This window comes from Cheilinus undulatus, linkage group 16 (assembly GCF_018320785.1).
Source record: "Cheilinus undulatus linkage group 16, ASM1832078v1, whole genome shotgun sequence".
Lineage (NCBI taxonomy): Eukaryota > Metazoa > Chordata > Actinopteri > Labriformes > Labridae > Cheilinus > Cheilinus undulatus.
Window position 1 is genome coordinate 31,430,135 of NC_054880.1, and position 21,602 is coordinate 31,451,736.

At 37.8% G+C, this 21,602-nt stretch overlaps 1 protein-coding gene across 1 annotated transcript; it reads left to right on the top strand.

The window, feature by feature from the left end:
* The first annotated feature begins 231 nt into the window (after positions 1–231).
* LOC121524191 (CMP-N-acetylneuraminate-beta-galactosamide-alpha-2,3-sialyltransferase 1-like) lies at positions 232–5,255 on the top strand. The gene is made up of 4 exons (XM_041809466.1): positions 232–243; positions 1,179–1,343; positions 4,800–4,996; positions 5,084–5,255. Exons 1-4 carry the CDS (start codon positions 232–234, stop codon positions 5,253–5,255), a joined length of 546 nt encoding a protein of 181 aa, XP_041665400.1.
* The last annotated feature ends 16,347 nt before the right edge of the window (positions 5,256–21,602 follow it).

Sequence of the window (21,602 nt, forward strand, 5' to 3'; positions counted from 1 at the left end):
CATTGGCTTCATTTTCAGGACCAGAGGTTGCTGCTTGGTGCTTTGGTTGTTGGCTTAGATAAAGTGAAGAATGATAAAACACCAGCAGTCATTATTATGACAATGTTTGACACATGTATCATACACATTGGTGAAATGTCATGTAGTGCAGAGTATACGCATTTATTTCTTGTCATGATAGAGTATACCCACTTCTACACAGACCTCTAAACCACTGATTACGGATTATCAATGGATGTCAAGGTGACACAACTCTGAAACTCAGATGTACCATCAACAAGGTGTCTGCCAAAGCACAACATGCAAAATCTCAAATCTTAATTTCTTTTGTTTGGGAGCACTTTTTAGTATTTATCTGCGTACATGAAGAATAAAACTGTCTCAGGCTATCCTAGCTCACAGTCTCGTCCTTCTGTCGCCTCCCACCTCTCAATCCGCTTGTGTGCAGGGGGTGTGTCCTTCAGTCACAACACCAGGAAGGCTGGAGTCATTGGGGGGGGGGTTAGCAAGTGCTTCTCATTATTATCACATTGATGAAGTCGAAGAATAGTGGATCAGTGCTGGTCTCAACCAGTCTTGGTGCAAAATCCCGAGTCCGGCCAGTCCGAGACCGGGGAAAAATGCTCTCAAGTCAGAGACAAGTCCAAGACCATCAAAATGTGTTCTCGAGACTACAACACAAGGATTTTACTAAAAAAATGTCTGTGGGAGGTTTAAATGGCAAATTTTACTTCTGGAACCAGCAGAGGAGAGTTTGGGCATTTGAACTTGCGACCTATGGTAGCCTCAAGTTGATTTTAAGACTCAGAACTTTTCTGTTGTTGAAAACTTCAAGAAGTTCTTGACAAACTGTAAGGTCTCAATTGAAATATGTACATAATAAAAGTATGCAATGCATAACATAGGAATTTGGTGCAAACTACTGTATCTTAAGTTTGATTTAAGTAATTGTATCTGTTGGTTTACTCCTGATAGTTTGCTGAGTTAATTATTAGTTGTTTTTTTTTCTTTCTTTCCTCAGATTACCTTGGTTCTTCATTCAAGAGCTTCCTGTGGTCATAGGGTTTGCCATGAACTCAAACAAACTCAGGCTTCTAATTTTCTTAGTGTGTGTCTTCACCATTGGTATGCTATGCCAATACTTATTTCAGTTACCTTCATATTCCATTGTGCCAAAGAAGTTCGGCCTCTACTCTATCAAACCAACGCAGCACAGCCACTGCAAACGTCAGAAATGTGTAAAGGATGGGGATCAAGTGCTTGGAGTAAAAATCAATTCATCTCCTGTGCCCTTTTTGTCAAAGGACTCTTCAATCTCAAGCGATGATTTTAAATGGTGGAAGGTAAGTCTCAACTTTAAAGTCAAAACACTTGTATTCTGTCTTTTTAGTTTGAAAGTTCTAAAAAGGCTCACAAACCAATCTAAAGCTACAGACTGTTGCTGCATCTTCAAGGTATGCAGTAAAAATACAGTAAAGATGAGGCTTGGTGATTTTTTTAGGTAGTGTGACTGGTGACTGGATTTTTTAAATTGTGTAGGTGCTTGTTTTGTCATAAGATTCGAGATTACAGAGCTAGTTATGTAAGTGTATAGGGTCCAATTGATGTAGAAACTAAAGATGTCTGGACCCCGAAAATCTTAAGTCGTTCACTCTGAAGTCTAATTGTAGGTTTGTTCCAAATTTAACAAGAAATATCACCTCAGTAGCACTTTGCATTTGACTTCACTGTGCAGTGCATTATCAGCTTTGTTTGGGTTGTGATTGCCATATTGGCAGGCCATTTGTTGTATTGGACTATCGAAGTAACAAGCAATGCAAACATTATTCTAGCATTATTCATTCTACCTGATGCAAAGTCGCTACATTGAAAAGATTGATATGACTGGAAACGTAGACCCATAGGAAATACCAAAAGAAGACTGGCTTTGTGACCTGGACATCTTGCTTCCTCTTACATTTCCTGAAATTTCTGAATAAGTGAAGTGTGCCCTCTGTGCATGTATGGCTGGGGGGCTGAAACACGCACTCATGTCGGTGCCCTGTTTTTGAAACTAGCTACTGTGCGAATTTGTGGCAGTAAAACTGTCACAGATGTACCAGCATACCAGGCTCTACCAAGTGATTTGAACAAGATCAGCATTGAAGTGGGGTACCGGATTGACTACACATCTTAAGCTGCGCAGAGGAAGGCACTCAACAAGCGCATCAGTGACTCTACAACATCAGCCATAAGGAGTCGTGCCATGAAAAGGAAACTCTGCCAGCCATTTTTTAAAACTTAGCACCACTGCTTAGAACACTGCTACAGCATAGCAAGGCTGTTGTTTAGTCAGGAATGGAGGAATATTACAGTTTATGGGAACTGCGCAGCCCTCAGTAGTTCCAAAGTCCCAAAGCATCTCTATGGGATATAGCCATCCACTCATGTGACCTGTCAGCTGTTCTGCAGCTCTGTGAGAAATGCAAATATGCTACAAGTGTGACTGACATTCAGGCTGCATTTACTGAACTATGCACAACATAGGTCTTCTTCATAGTATGCATGTGACACTGGAGGAATAACAGCCTCTAAAATGCATGTTGTACATGCCACAAATTTGTAAAGACCATCCATGACTGTAATTAAACAGGTGTGCAACCTACAGCACACAGTGACTACTGCACAGACCAGGTGTTGGAATAGAGATGTAAAAGTATAGTTAATACTGCGGTGTTGTGGTGGAAGTGCCTTGTAGTCGAACGGTATGTCCTACGGCATAAAGTGTAGTTTTTAGTGGAGCAGAGCTTGATCTAACTGCAGGAAAACAGTGGAAGCTATGAGTGGCAGGAAAGAAGAATCGGTCCATGGAAAGACTGGTGCAACTGCAGTTTTTGAGACTGCAGAGGCCTTCACAACTAATACTGTTGACCCATAGAAGCATTTTGGTTCCCTGGTGTCAAGAAAAGAGAAAAGGTGACGGACAAACAAAAACAATAGGTGCCACTTGGCAAATCATCATCCCAAAAAGATTCACGAAGATGTGAAGAGCAGAATCAGGCCAGGGCAAAAGACTCAAGGAAGTGTTCACATTACACAGAACACAAAGAAGACAACAGTTTAAGCTAACACAAAATGCATTCCTGGTTAGCAGCGGCTACAGCAGTGGCCACATAATATATGAAACTCACCCCATAAATCACCACGACTGGTGTGTGACGTCACATTGCCAACCTTTATGTGTTCTTTGAATAGCGTACTCAAAAGGTTAAGGTCATACTGGAGATGTCTGTCAGTCAGAGTGGACATTTATGCAAAGTCTGAAGAAAATCCCTCAAAGAATTCTTGTGAAATCAAATTCACAAGCCAGGAGAATGGGTTGAACATACAGGGGACTGCTTATCAGTCAACTTACTTAGTCTTAAAAAGTGCCTGCTCCAAAAAAGAAATGGTCATCAGATATGGGTTAGCACCGTTGCTTCACAATGAGAAGGTTCCTGGTCTGTGTAGAGTTTGCCCTGTGTGGGCTCTTTCCTGGTACTTGCTTCTTTCCGCAGTCCAAAGACTTGCTTGTTCAGCTAGTAGGGGATTGGTTCCAGTCCCATGCGACCCCACCGAGGTTGAGTCGATTGGATAATGGGTGCATAGATGGTCAGCAGGTATACCCAGGGCAACCCACTACAATGCCCACTACCTGTCTCCTGGTCACATACCTTGGTGAGGTCCAGCATTTGGGAAGCAGCGGTCAAAAGGCGGTTACCCTTAATGACTTTTGTTCCATTTTCAAAGTCCAAGACAAAATTCCAAAGTTGAAGTAAAATCATGGGTGTCTTGCCAAAGTTGCAGCTCGTTTCTGTTGTCTCAGTCGGTCTAAGTTGGTCATAAGACTCGATTTTAGCCATTTAAAAGCAATCTTTCTTCAGTCCCTGCATTATGATAATATCAAATGTGTTTGATATTGTCATAAGTCTTAAGTCTGGTCGTATGCAAATTGTGTTTCTCAGTGACGCGACCACCATCCATGACCAATGGGAGCCGGTGTTATGCATGAGCACACTAATTCACCTCATGCTTCAAAATATGAATGTGAGCATAGATCAATCTAGAGCCGCTCAGAACTCAAGAGATTGAAAACTTTTCTGATCAGAGCTGCAGTCAGATCTCTGCACCTGTGTGTTTTTGTGCCTTGTCTGGGATTTTCAAAGTAAAAGCCCGATCAGTTTGTTTCCATGGTGAGATGACTCGTTTTCATACAGTACTTTTATTCTGAAGTGTTTCAGGGTAGTTCCTTGGTTGTTGCAGTAACATGGAAAGTTGCTTCCGTGCTTAACTTTCCTTTTGTTTCTATTCGATTTAAATGATTTAAAAACATCGAATTATTAGAGATATTAACTTACATGCGATCTCCATCTCTATCTACATCTTGTTCTCTGCTCAAAAACTGTTCTGAATTTCCAACAGATGTATGAATCTGATTGTAGTCTTGTAGTTATTGACCCACTGTCTTTGCAAAATCTCAGCCTGAAACTAAAAACTCAAAGGCTTGCCAACAAATTTTCTTTAGATGTGAGAGGGTCTCAGGTGTTGGTCTTTTTAGAGTCTTTTAAGAGTTTTTGCAAAGTCCTCTGATGTAAGGCCAGCATTAGTTGTGTTTAACTGTGTTACATGTTATGATTTACACCCAACTGGACATTGTGTTTGAATTAGAGCTGCATCTTTGTTTTATGGTCATGTGGTAGTTATCCTGTTGGTGGGTGTGTAATTGAAAAGATTTTGAAAATATGTGTGAAATTAAAGATTATTTTCTTTCTTTATTTCAGAGAATGCAGAATGAAAAATGCAACAGGACTTACTTTAACATGATAGTGGACAAGTTGTTTGAGATCATCCCGCCGATTCCACCGTATGAAAAGGCCAGTCCGGAATGCTGCAGGACTTGTGCTGTGGTGGGGAATTCTGGTAATATGAAGGAGTCACACTTTGGAGAGCTTATAGACGCTCATGATTTTGTAATAAGGCAAGTCATCAGATTAGATAAAATAATAAGTGGCATTAAGATAATCAACATTTTAATGATATAAATATGTATACACATTTCTTTTAGAATAAACAAAGGCCCTACTAAAGGCTATGAGGAAGATGTTGGGACCAAGACAACTCATCATGTTGCATTTCCAGAGAGTGCTGTTAACCTGTCCAGCACCACCCATCTTGTGTTGGTTACATTCAAGATTAGGGATTTGGAGTGGGTCCTTACAAACTTCAAACCAGAGTAAGTGTGAGTGTGAGTAAAAGGGAGACAAAGTCATTCTGGAGGGACTGTGAAAGAGAACAGAAGGAGTGCAAAGAACAAATGATAGATAACGAAATCATATGTCTGCCCAGAATCAAAAAGGAAAACGCATAGAAACTCTAGAGTGGGTGGTTTTTGGTCAGTCTTTTTTACTCCAGAGCCGTTGATAAGTGGATTCCTGGAGCAGTGTGAGATCCTAAATGTTTGGTGGCACTAACTACTTGTGGTAGCAGGACTATCCTTGATCTTTGGAATATTCCCCTCCTGACCTTCTTTCCCACATTTGTATTTCATGTTTTTTCTTTCTCATACATTCTTTAATCAACATATTTTTGATTTATAGACTGATTGAACTCAGGGAGACATTTTATTTATTGATTGTTTGAACTTTAGGGAACATTTAGTTTAATTTTGATTGAAGTTTTGCGGATGTTTGATTTGATTTTGCTTGAACTTTTGCTGATGTTTGATTTGTGGGGCATTTGAATTCTGCTAAACTGTTTTGGGACATTTGAGTTAATCTAAGCAAAACCCTTGCAAAGCAGTCGGATTTACCAGCCTATCGTAAGGCAAAGCCATCCTGAAAAGCTCCAATCTACAACCTTTGTGTCAAACCAATGTAGTGATAAAAAGGTGATAATGAATAAACATTATCAAGAAAACCTCGAAGAAGAATAGAGCACCACCACTTATGCCGATTGGTAATTTAATAACCAATACAATATTGTAATTATTAATTAATTAAAACTTTTAATTAATTAACAAAACTATCAATTATGAATCAGTCTTATATCTCAAGTAATGACTCCTCATGACAGTGACTCCACTTCTCAACCTAATGATTTCTGACAACGACTGATGTTCTGAAGATTTATTATTAAATCACAGGAGCACAAGCATAAATCACGTGGTTATATGGATATAATGTGAGTGAATGAACAGGAAATGACTAAATGTGATAATAAAGAAATGATGCTAACCTAGTTTAATGGAGAGAGGATAATTTGAGAATAAAGAAAAAGATAATTTACAGCATAGAATTTAGAATGTAAATTTGGAAGAAAATCGATCTGAATTAATCACTAATTTTAATGGAACTTTTGGAGACACCGTCACCTTAGAGCAGGGTTCCTTAATAAATCAGTCAGGTCAGTCATAGATATGCTGTTCTTGTATCAGGTGGCAATTTTTTTGCATTTTTAACATTTTTAAGACCCACTGATGCTAAATTTACTGGAATATTCATTATAAACATTCATTCAGCATGACTGTTTATGGCTTTAAAATGGCAACCTGTTTTCCACAATATCTGATCAGACTCTCAGATTATTTCACCTAACCTGGGATCAGTGCAGAGTCCAGAAAGAGAGTGAGAGGAGGATCCTGCTGAGATGTTTCCCTGACGGCTGCACTATTACTGCTCAAAGAGTTATAAATCCTCACCTACTGAGTGAAAACTTGCCTTAAAAGTACATGTCTGAGCCACAGCAGTCGTTCTTAGGCATATCCGTTCTCTCTGAATCCCCCCTGACATCCCTGCACGTGTCATGAAGGGGCACATCTCCATGCATAATTATGTCAGTGAGTGCTGCACCAAGACCAAAAATGCCGATCTCTCATGTCATAGGACAGCCAGTCCAGGTTAGGAATACATTTTCAGTAATAAACAATTTGTTTAATCGTTATGAGAGTAATTTTTACCATTTTTTGACAAGACCTGGAGTTAAATACATGTAGGATTTATAAACTATATCCCGTTTAAACGTTAATGATCAAGACCATAATTGCACATCTTGTTGACATAAAATTAAATTGTATGTAAAAAAATGTAGTTAGTTTGGCGTTACAGATTCTTTATAATGAGGGATTAAATCAGGCTGACTTTGAACTGAACCACCAAAGCGAGAGAAACCACCAAATCCTAAAGCAGCTGTTTTAATCCCCCACAGGGAGAGAAGTTTGGTTTTACAAGGCAAAAACCTCTGATATTTATTAACGGCTGAGATGCAGAAAACTAGTAAGACGTGCAGGAAGGGCTGGACTCAGTGAGAGTCCGTGCAGCTGTGCACGGTGGTTAAACTCTTCATCTTCAACAAAATAATATTAATTAGACAATAAATACTTCTCCATCAGTCTTAAAAGTCATGCAGTCTGTATCAGCCTCTTCTTGGGCAGCATGTTTGCAGAGTTGAGGTGTTTAAAGAGTTTAAAGTCAGAATTCTGAGAAAAAAGTCAGAATTCTGAAAAAAAAAAATTTGAGACTTTTTTTCATTTGAAGAATAAAGTCAGAATTCTGACTTTTCTCTCAGAATTCTGACTTTTTTCTCAGAATTCTGACTTTAATCTCAGAATTTTGACTTTTTTCTCAGAATTCTGACTTTAATCTCAGAATTCTGACTTTTTTCTTACAAGTGAAAAAAAAAATTTGTCTCATTTTTTTTTTTTCAGTGGCCCTAATACTCTTCCGTACATGTAGGAATAACATAACTGGTTATAAAATTCTAGATTAATATAACATCAATAAAACGGCCACACACCAAACATGAGACAACATAGCTATTTGGTTATAAACAACTGAGTTTAAAACACAACAGAAATATGTTCTGTATCAGCGTGTGTGGGTATGTGTGTGTGTCTGTGTATGTGACCGATACTTGACAGAAGGGGGCAGTGTGGATCCACGGCAGAGATTTAGATTAATGTCCTATATTAATTCCTGGATTACACTGAGTCACAGAGAGATGAGAAACACATTGTTGTGTTACTTGTGAGCAAACTCAAAAGGATTTAAACATTTCCTGTTGAAAAACATGTTGTTTACAGTAGTTATGGTACTTTTAGTCCACACAAGTTTGAGTCTGACAGGAAAAATATTTACGGTCCCCATGTGGCTTGTTGTTTAGAGGTAGGAAGGCTGTTAAGAGGATAGGTGTCCCTGATTAATGAAACAAAGTTCAAGAAGGGGTAAAGTTTTACGGCTTTAGTAAGGCACAGGTTTAGCCTTAAAGGGGTTCATGATTGGGTCAACCAATCAGATATTCCCGATTTTGAGGTGTTGATCTCCTAGGGAAGCTGTAATTCCTCAGAAGTGTCAGGTACAGCATCTTGCTGTCTGTGGAAGTCTTTAGGCGTGAAGGTCCGTAAACAAAGATACACCCGGGGGAAAAGCCCCGTAGAATTAAACTGGTTTGTAGGCAGCAGCAGATTTCAGGCTTTTGATTCTGCTACACCAAAAATGGTTCTGACCAATTGGCTTCAGTTGAGTGAGCTGTTAGCAGTGACTACCTCCAGCATAGCAGTAAGCTCAGATGTAGCTTTGGAATATCGTCAAGTTTTTTTTGTTTTGTTTTGTTTTGTTTTTTTTTTAGAACAGGACTACATTACTTTATGAAATAAAGAGCAGAGAGCAGCACTGAAAGGATTTTATCACAGAAAAGATGTTTTATCTCTTCTCCTGATTGGTTTCGTCATGTGTTTGCGGTTGTTGAAATTCTATTGTAAGTTGGTGTTTGTAATGGCTATCACCATAGTAGCGATCAAAGCATCAGAAAAGTGGCAGTTTAATCAAATCTCAACCACATTTCTTTATTAAATCCAGAGCAAAGAGCCACACTGAAAGCTTCTCTTAGCAGAGGAGTTGTTCTTGCACATCGCCTGATAGGCTTTGGCATGAATTTGAGTAGCTTAGGTTAGCATCAGAGCTGCTTATTTCTGCCTCCTCATATTAGCTTGATGCTTTGATGAGCCTGTGGGGAATGTGACAGACCTTTGAGAATTTTTTGAAAACTCTTGCCCTTCCCAAACGCTGTACCTGTCCCTGCTTAGTCTTTTTATGGTAAAAGTTTCCTGTCAGGACATTCACGTACAGTGTGGCTAGAGGTGCTACTGTGCTCATATCCGTGGGGTGCTTTGTGATCCCTAACTTGACTCAGAGAGTTCCCATCAATTCAACTATAAACACAACCTGAGATGCACTTGAAGTAACAACGGTCATTGATATGTCAAGATGAAGAACAGCATTTTTTTTTAAAGTTTGCAATAAATATGTCGTACTAGAACCAATTAATTCTCTGCCAAATAACATGTATTGTTTCCTCTAACAGCGCAAATACGGACAGGAGCTTACAGAGGACAGCAAACAAAGACTTGGTGAGAACTGCAAGTAATTATGGCACCAAACCGTGCTTCATCCATACAGAAATATATTTTTAAATTTTATGCACTGCAGAAAGAATGGTTTTCTGAGGTATGGTTTAAAAGCATCTCTGATTTATTACAGATGATGGTTGTCAGTCCAGCCTTCATGAGATATGTGCATGAAAAATGGCTGCAAAAACGGGGGTGGTACCCATCTACAGGCATTATGACTTTGATCTTCAGCCTGATAATGTGTGATGAGGTAGGTTTGAATTCCACAATGAAAATGGGATATTATTCTACTTACAGCTAGAAACAGTGAAACAAGACATTTTGATGCTCTTAGTAGACTGAAACCAAAGATTGGCTGACAATAAAAAAACACAATGATAAAAATGAAAGTTTTAAAGTATGCACAAAAATATATTAAAACCCTTTAAAAGTACAAAGGGCCCATTCACTAAAATCTTTCTGAGACTTCGTTCTTGAGAACATTTATAAAATAAGCCAACATCAGATTTATGATGTGCTATTAAATTACTGAATTGTTCAGACTGGAGGTGTACTTGCTGTTAACAACATATTCACAAATGCATGCTGCAATGTTCCTGCATGGGTTTGATGCTGGAGTGCAACTGAAGCTAGGCTATACAGTAGATGGGGACGAGGCTCCACATTATTTAACAAATGCTAGAAATATAAAGAGCATTAGTGTATATGATAAGGAAAAAAAATCAAAGCTGCAATTTTCTAGCAAGCACCTTTGTTTTAGCACCACTTCAGCACACCACATACTACTGTCTATTTCATATTCATCTAAGTTGCTAATGCTAATATTAGCAGTGAAGCACAGATTGTGACAATCAGGGTCTATGCTGATACCGATGTTGAAAATAACAATATGTCCAATATCGATGCTGTTCAATTTTTGTGATTGTTAACTTCTGATCTAGGCCAGGGACCAGAATTAACTGTTTTTGTTGAACACCAGTATAATTCTTGCCCTTTTTTTCCACTTTACACTGCATTCCACATTATTATGCAAATGACATTTTTTCTTATTTTCCTAAACATTAATGCAAATGACCGAATTTTTTTCAAGTCATCAGCCGTTAGAGCATAATTCAAACAACAAACTTCATCATGATAACCATTATTTTTTTAAAAACAAAAACCTCAAAATGCACTTTTCCACATTTTTAAGATGGCCACAGGTTTCAAGCAATACGGGGAAGAAAAAGGATCTCTCTGCTGCCGAAAAGTGTCAAATAGTGTAATGCCTTGGGCAAGGTATGAAAAAATGAGATATTTCATGAAAAATTGATCGTGATCATCATACTGTGATGAAATTTGTGGCTGATTCAGAGCACAGACGGGTTCATGCAGATAAAGACTGACAAATTCATCGGATTAGGAGAGCAGATGCTAAAATACTATTACAAAGCAGAAAACAGGTATTTGAAGCTGCTGGTGCCTCTGGAGTCCCTCAAACCTCAAGTTGTAGGATCCTCTCGAGGCTTGCAGTCGTGCATAAGCCTACTATTCAGCGACCCCTAACCAATGCTCACAAGCAGAAACACTTGCAGTGGGCCCAGAAATACATGAAGACTCATTTTCATATGGAGGACTAAAGGTGCCAAAATGAAAAATATAAAGGACAGTACGAGATTAACCCCGGCACACACTTGTCTGTGTATTTGGTACTCTCCTTTACGCACAGAGGATGAAAGGTGTGTATTATCCTGTGAGCTGCTGTTTGTGACTCAATCAAGGGAAGAAGCTTTATTTCACAAACTAAAAAACCTCTCACAGTCATTAAAGCCTGACTTTGCCAGAAACTGGGTAGAAATGTGGACTGGACTGGGATCTTGCTGTCTCTAGCATGCGGCTGTGTGTGCTTTCTGCGCTCTCGAGCGGCTTCCTCTTGTTGTTACTTCACGCTACGTCACATTCCCATGCTTGTGCTCCTTCATTTGCATCCGCACCGTGCCTAGGCCCACCTCGTCCTTCTGTGCCGGGGCCACCATATTTTCAAACAGTCTTGTTGACTGTTGAGTGCCGTGTAACCCTGGATGGTCCAGATGGAGGAGAAGTGGATAGTTGGTGGATGGCCACCATGTCCCAACAAGGCTGTGACATCAGCAAGGAGGTGGCAGAGTCATGTTTTGGGCTGGATTCATGAGGAGAGATCTAGTGAGCCCCTCTAGGGTCCCTGAAGGTGTGAAAATGACCTTGGCAAAGAGTCTCTGACTGACCACTTTCTTCCATGGTACAAAAAGAAGAACCGTGCCTTCTGTAGCAAAATTTTCCTCATGCCTGACAATGCACCATCTCATGCTGCAAAGAATACCTCTGTGTCATTGGCTGCTATGGGCATAAAAGGAGAGAAACTCATGGTGTGGCCCACATCCTCTCCTGACCTCAACCATATTGAGAACCTTTGGAGCATCCTCAAGCTAAAGATCTATGAGGGTGGGAGGCAGTTCACATCAAAACAGCAGCTCTGGGAGGATATTCTGACATCCTGCAATGAAATTCAAGCAGAAACTCTTCAAAAACTTGCAAGTTCAATGGAAGCAGGAATTGTGAAGGTGAGATCAAAGAAGGGCTTCTATGTTAACATGGAACTTGGCCTGCTAAGATGTTTTTGATTAAAATAGCTTTTGATTTCAGTAAATATGACCTCCTAATGCTGCAAATTCAATGAATGGCCATTTTCAGTTCTTTACAACCTAAACTCTGTTGTGCTTAATAATGTGGGAAAGTGCATTTTGAGGTTTTTATTTAAAAAAAAATTTGGTTATCATTATGAAGTTTGTTCAAAAATATTTTTACTGTCATTTGCATTAACGTTTAGGAAAATAAGAGAAAATTTTATTTTGCATAATAATGTGGAAAGCGGTGTAGAGGGGACAGATCCTATTATAAAAATAGAACTTCTTATCTGAACTAATGTCAAATGAAAAAAATATTTAAAAAATAATAACTGCAGCATAGACTCATTAGACTGAAATCAATCACTTCTTTCTTTTTTCAAATCAACTTCAACATAAACAACATTGTTATAAACAACCATCTTTAATCTTATATCTCATTTAAAGAAGAATCTTCTGCAAACAGACTCTGATAATGTAGTCTTTTAGAAGTAGTTTAGTGTAGTTTTAACACTGTGATCACAGTCTACCTCCATGCGTAAAAAGATGTTTCAGAGCTATTACTGAGAAGATTATGTCAGCTGCCTCATTCCTGACTGCATATGATGTTCAAAATGTATATGTGCTAATATTCTCGTGAAATGGTATAGTGTCTCAGTTTCAACATCTGATATGTTATGTTGAAAAAAATATATAGATTTATTGATTTTGCAAAGCATTGCATTCTGTTTTGTTGACATTTTACACAGCATCCCAACTTTTTTGGAATTTGGGTTGAAAAAGTGTATCTCTTATGTACATAGAAATTAAAAAAAGAAATGAATTGTTACTTATGGATTATTTTTATATTCACAGGTCAGTGTGTTTGGATATGGAAGAGACAGAAATGGAAGCTTGACTCACTACTACGATATAGGCAAGAAAATGATAGTTGACAATCATAATTTCAGTAATGAACATCAGGTGATTAAGCTGCTTGCAGAAAAGCAGAAAATAAAACTTTTTGGAAGTGTTGTAATTTAAGTTTTGTTTTCCAGAACACATATTTGAAGTTTTGATAGAAGTTGCAGTGCCAATCTCTGCCAACAGGAAGTTGTCTCATACAGTTCTTACTGGATTGGCCGATTCATGTTAAGATTTGCTTAGGCACATCTTAAGCCCTTTACCTTTCTCCAATTTAAAATCCTGGGCTTATAATATTTTCATTATACGCCCAGGAAAGTGGAAATCATACACTGTATGACTGATTATATCAACAAACATTAGGAACAACAAGGATACACTTTTTGGGGGGGACAAAGCCGTTTTTTTACACTTAAGTCTAGGCTCCTTTCCCCATCACAAAAGAACGAAGAAAATTTACAAATTATTTATAAACAAATTCAATATAAATTACTACCTGCTGAGTTGGCGTTATGGATCCAAGAGGTTTATTTCTTGGGCTTGGCATAATACATAAGCCTATCAACTTCAAAATCCTTTGTCAAACATGCTGCCAGGGCAGTTTCCACAGCAATACAATTGGTTTAAGAAAAAAACTACTTCCTGTCTTATGACAAATTATGGGTCACCATGGCAAAGGGTTTATTGTCAAACCTATGAACTTGTAAAAAAAAAAAATACTGTCATGATACTATTACACTACTGTGTGAATTTTTCACACCAATTCTATGGGAAAGTCTTTCTTTGTTATTTTGAGACATAAAAGTTTGTCAAGCCACCTTAGACACACCCTCTGAGCTTTGTACACCAATGAGGACAAGGCTAGAGTCACCCAGAGGGCAAGGGCCATTCTGGCAAACCCTCTCCATCCTCTTCATGCAGACTTTCAGCTTCTCCCTTTCAAGAGAAGGTATACTTATCCCTTCAAGACCAAATCAAATAGGTACCTTAAATCTTTTGTCTCATCTGACATTGGTTTCTTGAATAAGTTGTTGGTGTGCTTGATGGGATTAATACACTGATGAAATTGTTATGACTCCATGTATGTATTTACTGTGCTAGGTATCTATTTATTGCAGTCATTGTGGTTTTATTGCTTCTCTGTGGTTTTATTGTCATTGTGATTTTATTGTGCAGGAGATTTTATTTACTGTGCTGTATGAGTGGAATTTGTGTTTGACTTCTGCTGCAAACCAAATTGCTCCTCAGGGACAATAAAGTTTTCTAAATCCAAATCCAAATGACTTTATTCAAAAAGGCTTCTTCTAGTGAATAATTTTCAAGTCAAGAAGATGATTGCCTTTGGATAAATTAATCCTAAAAGAACCCCTGGGAATAGCTACACTGACCAATATTTTTACTAATGTTCAAAATGGAAGACTTTTTAATTTTACTTTAATTTTTTTTTCTTTTTTTTTTAGAAACCATGTTAGAAATAATGGCAAGAAAGAGAAAAATATATACTATATAAAGGTGATTATAGAAATACTGATTATAGAAATATAGTTGAGGAGTTTAAAATTCACTTTAACATTTGAGATGATCATAGAAAATAATGACAATATATGTAAGGATGATAAGTTGTAGTAGTTGGAGTCAGGTGGGTCCACAGCAACAGGTTTTTACAACAGCAGGACATCTGTACTAAAGATCCTGATGTATGTACAAGGCACCAGGGCTGTGGATATCACAGGAAGACAGAAAGTTAATTTTCTGAGATAGATTACCTTTGTTTTTTATTACTTTTTTTCTCTCTTTAGCCTATTGAGATATAAATATTTGTCCTGAGAGTGACAATATATAATTTATCAGTCATTACATTGTGTAATTCAGTTGTTCTCTCTGTAGGATTTGCATTGCTCCCCAGGATGTTTTTGTACTGCTCTGTTAAAATGATTAAATGAATGTTGTTGGCTGAAAAAAAAAAAAAAATCACTTTTGTGCTCCATTTATACACTTCTTTTGCCATCTATGAAAGGTCCCAGTGCACTACAAAGCTAAGTGGACTGTTAGGGTTTGAGCAGCTGTTATATCAAAACACAAAAAATGATTTAGTCTCAGCAGGAAACCAATCAAAATGAAATAAACACAGTTAGGGTTTTTTTTCTCACTTCTTGTTCCATATAATTTCTCCAAGATTTATACAATAACTGGGGTCTAAAGATTCATGGGTGTAGGAACCAACCACTTTTTTAGGATAATGGGGGTCTAAACATTGTGGACTGTGATCGGTATCATTGTACTTAAAGTCTTGTGCTTTAAAGTCCCTGTAAAGTGATTTTAAAAAAATCTTTATTTTAGGTTTGTTTTATGACAGGCCATTGTCATGAAAGACAGCTCAAAAGTTTATAAAACAAGCTTCAGAACCACGAAAAAGGAGGCAGTAAAATCTGGATGAAGTGGGTGTGTCATTTGAAAGACCTAAAGCCACACCCACTCACGAGTAAAAATATCCTCTAAAATAAAAAGAGATGCTTCTCTGTGCTAGAGCAGAGCTATAAGTCAGGGATTTACTGTTTTCTGGTACAAATCTCTCTATTATAGTGTGTCTAATGACCCGTAGAACACCATAAAATTCCAATTTACCACAAGGGGTTAATTTGATAAAAGATTAAAAACCCAAACAAACATTTGCTTGAAAAAGCAATTTTCAATTGTTGCCTCCAGGTTCACATTTAAGCTAACCTGGCACGCCAGATGGATGTGTTTCACACATCCATCCAGTAAACCACTCATAGACAGCTTTTGGGAAAGGGTAGAGCCTTTAAAAAAATCTCAGAGGGGGATTAGATAAACGTTCTGTCTGTCACATCTTTACTGGCCAATCAGAGCAACAAAACACTTGATGTAGCCACTACGGAGCTGTGCCCCTACCAAAGGACTAAACTCAATATAGAACTGCATAATGCAAACCATGGCAACTGTAGACAAGCCAGTACACGACTTTTGTTGTTTTTGAAAAGAAAACAACTAAATACCTAGTTCTTCTTTTAACAAAGAAATGTCGTCAAGTTCTGATAAAACTGGCACTTTAGCAGCATCCATGCTTATGTCACGACTTCGCCGCACCTTAAAATACTGCCCCTCGACTCTGATTGGTCTTGTCACTTTCTAACCGGGCCCAAACAATTCAGACAGGAGCTTTGCAAGATAGATTCGCCAGTGAGAAACACAGAAACAGCTGTATCCATCTGCTTTGCAAGGTTACATTTAATCTATTCAACAACCAAAACCAAAAACAAATGGTATCCTGTCCACACTGAAATGTTAAAAAATAACCTCACCTGCATTATATTTGTTGTTCCTGCTCTATTGGAACAAATATATATAAGTAAATAAGTATTTTTATCACAGACTTTCATGAACATACGGTGATTTCAGAGCAACTTCTGATATGGCTCTGTGTTTTTTGGAATTTTCCTCTCGATTCCAAAAAAGTTGTTACACTGTATAAAATGTAAATAAAAACAGAGCGCAATGATTCACAAATCTCTCACATGTTTTATTCACAATAGAACATAAACAGCATATCAGATGTAGAAACTGACCAGCCTCTCTTCCACTGTGAAGCCATGCTGTTGTGATGGATGCTGTTTGTGGTTTAGCATATACAAAGCCTTTACTGAAAGAGTCATTGTCAGGATGGGAGCATGTGTTGCTCTAAAACCTCAATTTACTTCAGCCTCGATAGTTCCTTTCCAGACGTGTAAGCTGCCCACTCTATAGGCCCTGATGGAAGGCCCTGAGAACTGTGTTAACAGATGATGTTTTCTGGAAGTCTCCCTGAGCCCATGCAGGGATTTCCAGTGTAGAACCTGAGGGCCCAAAGATCACAAGAGTCCAGTATTGACCTTCAGTCCTGTCCATTGTGCACAGAGATTCTCCAGATTCTTTGAATCTTTTGATGATAGTATGTACCATTGCTACGTACCCAGCTCAGGAGGTAACATAAAAACCAGATTGTGTGGTTTATCAAAAGTTATTTATTAACAAAGAAGTAAAAAGTGTTCACAAACCAAAAGGTGAGGCAAATTGCAACAGAGAAGGCATGCGGGTGCTAATTACATAAATTACAAACTAGAGCAAAGAGAGTCGAACTAGAGTTTTAAGCACTTCCTTACCTTAGAGAAACAAAATGGAAAGAAAACCTAGCTACCTACTCTCTCAAACCAAACCAAAATACAAGTCAAACAGCAGCCTTAAGTGAATCTAACAAAGCACAAGTAGTAAGTGAATGTGTGTGTGCTCCTAAAGATAACCTCCCCTTCGTCTACCCCTTCCTCTTGCCCCTTGGAACAGAGTGGTAAGGGAAGGGGTGAAAACCTTCCCTTGAGAAACGAGACGCCACTTGATTGCAGTTCATCATCACACATTACCGATAAACAGCTGCATCATCAGAGGTGACTATAAAGCTTCGACCATCTCGTTTATACTGCGTAGATCTTCTCCACTTTTTTATACAATTAATAACCCTCGTTTACACATGTAGACACCAAAAATACAATAAACTTCAATCCTCAGTGGCTAAAGATTGGATATATTAGAAAATACAATTATTGTGTTTTCTATGATCATTATGCCAAAAATATTTTTTCATTTATGCGGCTTCTTCGTAGTCTGTTGTGCCATTTCGCAATTGAATGCAGTGCATGGAGGGGAAGTTCATCATACCCCTTGGTTTCACGTGTGGTCCTGAAAAATCTTCTTTTCAGGGGCTATGTAGCCCTCGGCGCTTAGCCCTACCCCTTGATTCAAAAGAAAATTGGGACATCACTTCACCTGACGTAAATGTGCAAAACCAAGAGGTAGGGCTAAGATGAGGGCTAAGGTCAAATAAACCTAACTTTCTGCATAACGTCAAGCAGTAATAGCTGTCGCATTAACATCCCAAACAAACAGCAATGAAGAAGAAAAGAAGACCTGGAAGAAGATGAAACCAGAAATCCATATCCTTATGCCTGTGTTTACCACATAAACAGTGAAACTACACCAAATTTATGCTGTCTTGGGATTTCTGCTTTTGAGTTGTTACCAATATATATGAAAATACATATGCCTCATGTCACTTCCTGCCTTTGGTTCGCTTTTGCACCTAAACGAATTCCCCAGGGTTTGTTTGGAGGTGAATTGTGAAATGAGTGAATGAGAAATGAGTTAATCGGACCAGAGTTCACTTGTTTGGTCTACATTAGAGGTCCAATGAGCTTTCACAGCACATCAAAGAAGCGGACTATCCAGGCTTCTTTAAAATGGACCAAACAGCTCTGGTGTGAATGCGACCTAAAGCTCCTGCTGTGATCACTGCTGGAAGTCAGACAGAACACAACATCAGTCCAACATCTGGCCACTCTACTCCTTTCTTGTTTCAGCCCAAAGCCACACAGTTCTTTTTTACACTCCTTTGGTACCCAAGAGACAAGAGAAAACGCCTGTGCAAAAAAGGTCTTAGACATTGTTGTTCACCTTGTGTTGCACAGTTAACTTCTATTTAGTTTTTTCTTTTGTCTACTCTGCACTGTAGCTTTTTTTTTTTTTTTTTTTTTTTTTTGCTGTTTTAAAAAAACTTTTTATGTGTTTTATCTTTTTTGGATTTTATACATATAAAGTTCAGACAAATGACACTAGGGATGTGTCTATCTTGTGTGGGTCCTATTTACTGTTTTTAATCACCTTTTACATGCTTTGTTTAAAATGTTTTCATTGTGTTTCTTTTTCCCTTTGTCAGTGTATTTTAATAACCTTTGTGAAGCACTTTGAATTGCCTTGTTGCTGAAATGTGCTATACAAATAAACTTGCCTTGCTTTTTGTCTTTATAGTGCCATAGCGTTGTCAAAATTCAAAAGACTTTCCTGCATCACACATATTCCCTAAAGTTCAGGTTATACTAGAACAAGTTGTTGGAGTTTCACTGTGCACCACAGGATTGATAAGCTTTTTTTAAAGACAATAAGTCTAAGCAAGACAGAATGGTTAAAAAAAAAAAAAAAAGCTTAGGGCCCAGAGGGTTAATGATAATTAAGTTTTACTTTCCAACAGATAACTTGTACGAGCTTGTCTTTCAAACACATCATTAAACTTAGATAAGATAAGATAAGATAAGATAAGATAAGACAAGACAAGATAAGATAGACTTTAATGTCCCCACGGGGACATCTATCCTGGACTCGTTCCCACAGTAAGAAAATCAATAAATACATATATACAGGTCATACAGAACACATAACATCACACGAACTTATTTTGGGTCTGCCTGGATAGATGTTTTTGACCAATTTTACCCAGATTTCTAAGGGACTAAGACAAACAGTTTACTTTGCAGTTGGTTGAATCCTAGGTATATCAAATGATGCCCAGTTGCTTGTTTCTATCAGACTGGAACTTGATAAGAACATGCTGTTTTGAATCTAAAATCCAGTACTGTCATGTCATGGCTGAGGATGGCAGGCTGCCAGCCCTCCCTGAGAGGCGGTTCTACCTGTTGTTGGCAGGTATCACTGTTGTTGTCTCACATGATCGTTCCCTACCCAGTTATAGTTGGCTGTGATTGTGGATGACTCCTCTGTTCAGTCTGATCTGTTTCAGGTAAGAGAAAAGGTTCCTAGTATACATATACTTAAATCTTTGTTTTTTTTTCTGTGGTTTTGATATTTCTAACATTGAGTACAGTAACTCTGTGTTATAATTTAATGTGTTAAATTCAAAACTGGCCATAATGTCCTGAGCAAGTCTTGCCAGTGAATGTTAACTTGTTCTTCCAGTTATTTTTTTTTTTTTTTTTTTTTTTTGTTTGTTTGTTTTGGCGAAGCACTTTGTTAATGTACAGCAGTAAGTGAAGTGTAATGACATGGGGAGATAAATGGAAAGTTCTTTTCCTAGTAAACAAATACAAATTAAACAAACTACACTTAAGATTTTTAAATCTCCTCAAGTGACGTAATTATTATTAAGAAATAAAACTGAATGACGGCTGTTAAGATTAGAAAACCTGAAGTGGGTAAATCTGGCACAACTTCACCAACTCCCAAGGTGTATGGAGGATGAGAAGATTAGAAAACCTATCTGACCAGATGAAAAAGTAGAGGCTGCCTATTTTCTCATTCTATTCTCTGTTCTGTGTCTGTCGTTAGATGACATGGCATGACATGGCGAGGCGTGGCACTGAGGTGAATTTGAAACCACCAGGCTCAGCATTAGTGTACTCTGAGGACTTGTCTTCAAATCTTATTCATTTCAAACTTTTTCTGTATTTAAAGGATATTTTTTAAATATGAACTATTAACTTAAGCTCTGAAGCCTCTGGGAACTTGGCTTAAGATTTAACAATTTTATTCCAATATTTAAGAAATTGGTGTCTTTTAATGTCCAAAAAAATTTGAATCCAACTGAATAAAAGCAGAGAAAAAATATCCTAATTTAGTCTTTGACACAACCATACTGACTGGCACCGACACCCAAGACTGGGGAGTGTAAAATTGCCTGATCTGATTGGTAAGACTTCACACAGTGGTCGTTTTATGTCAGGAGTTGTATTCAAACATCATATTAAATAATTAAAGTGATTAGTAAAAAGTAGCCTAGTTGAATATGTTATTAAAAATGTATGATAATCACTCAGCCCTGACATGTATCCAAAAAATAAAAAATAAAACTCACACTAAAACTAATAGAAACTAAACTAAAACAAAGCATTTTTGTAAAAATAAAAAAAACTAACAAACCAGCAGTAAAAATAATTAAAACTAAACTGAAATTGAACATAGAAAGTGAAAATGAAGTAAAATTAAAAACTAATGACAAATCCAAAACTATTATTTCCTTAGTATAGTCTTTGAAGAGACCATACGGTAGTGACCACAGTGCTGTGCTGATCAAGGTAAAAGGCAAAGCAGTTTGGTGGAGCGAAACTAGGCCAAATTGGTTTTGAGGGGAATGAGCACTACACAGCAAAGAGCAGAGGAAGAGGGGCAGAGGTCAGAAAGACGTTTAATAGACAAATAGCACTGTGGTGCATTTTAATCTTGCTATTTACAATGGAGAACAAAGTAAATAGTTTTGCTGCATTTGTGGGAGTGTGTATTTTATTATATGTCAGAAGTTTGTTTGTCAGACATTTTTGTAAAGAAAATGCCCATTTGACACCCAATTTTGGAAATGTTTCATAAACTTAACTGCAAATAATTTATAAATGGATTGCAGTCCCTGTATTGGTAGATAGTTAATGGTTTGTACATTCAATCATTAAAACCATAGTAGAAATTTTTTTTTTTTTTTTAATGTAGGTTAGCAGTGGGTTTATATTTTGATTTATGTTATTTTTCTCTACTGATTTACTCCTGACAGTTTTCTGAGCTGTGTTTGTTTTATTTTCTTTTTCCCCAGATAGCTTTGGTTCTTCATTCAAGAGCTTCCTGTTGCCATGGTGCTACTCAGATTTCTAATTTTCTTAGTGTGTGTCTCTGCCATTGGTGTGGTGACTCTGTACTCTTTTAAGTTTGCTTCATACTCCAGCATAACAAAGCAGTCCAGCCTCTTTACCATCAAACCAAAGCAGTCCCGCCTCTGTGCATGTCTCAACTGTTTAAAAGATGGCAATCCA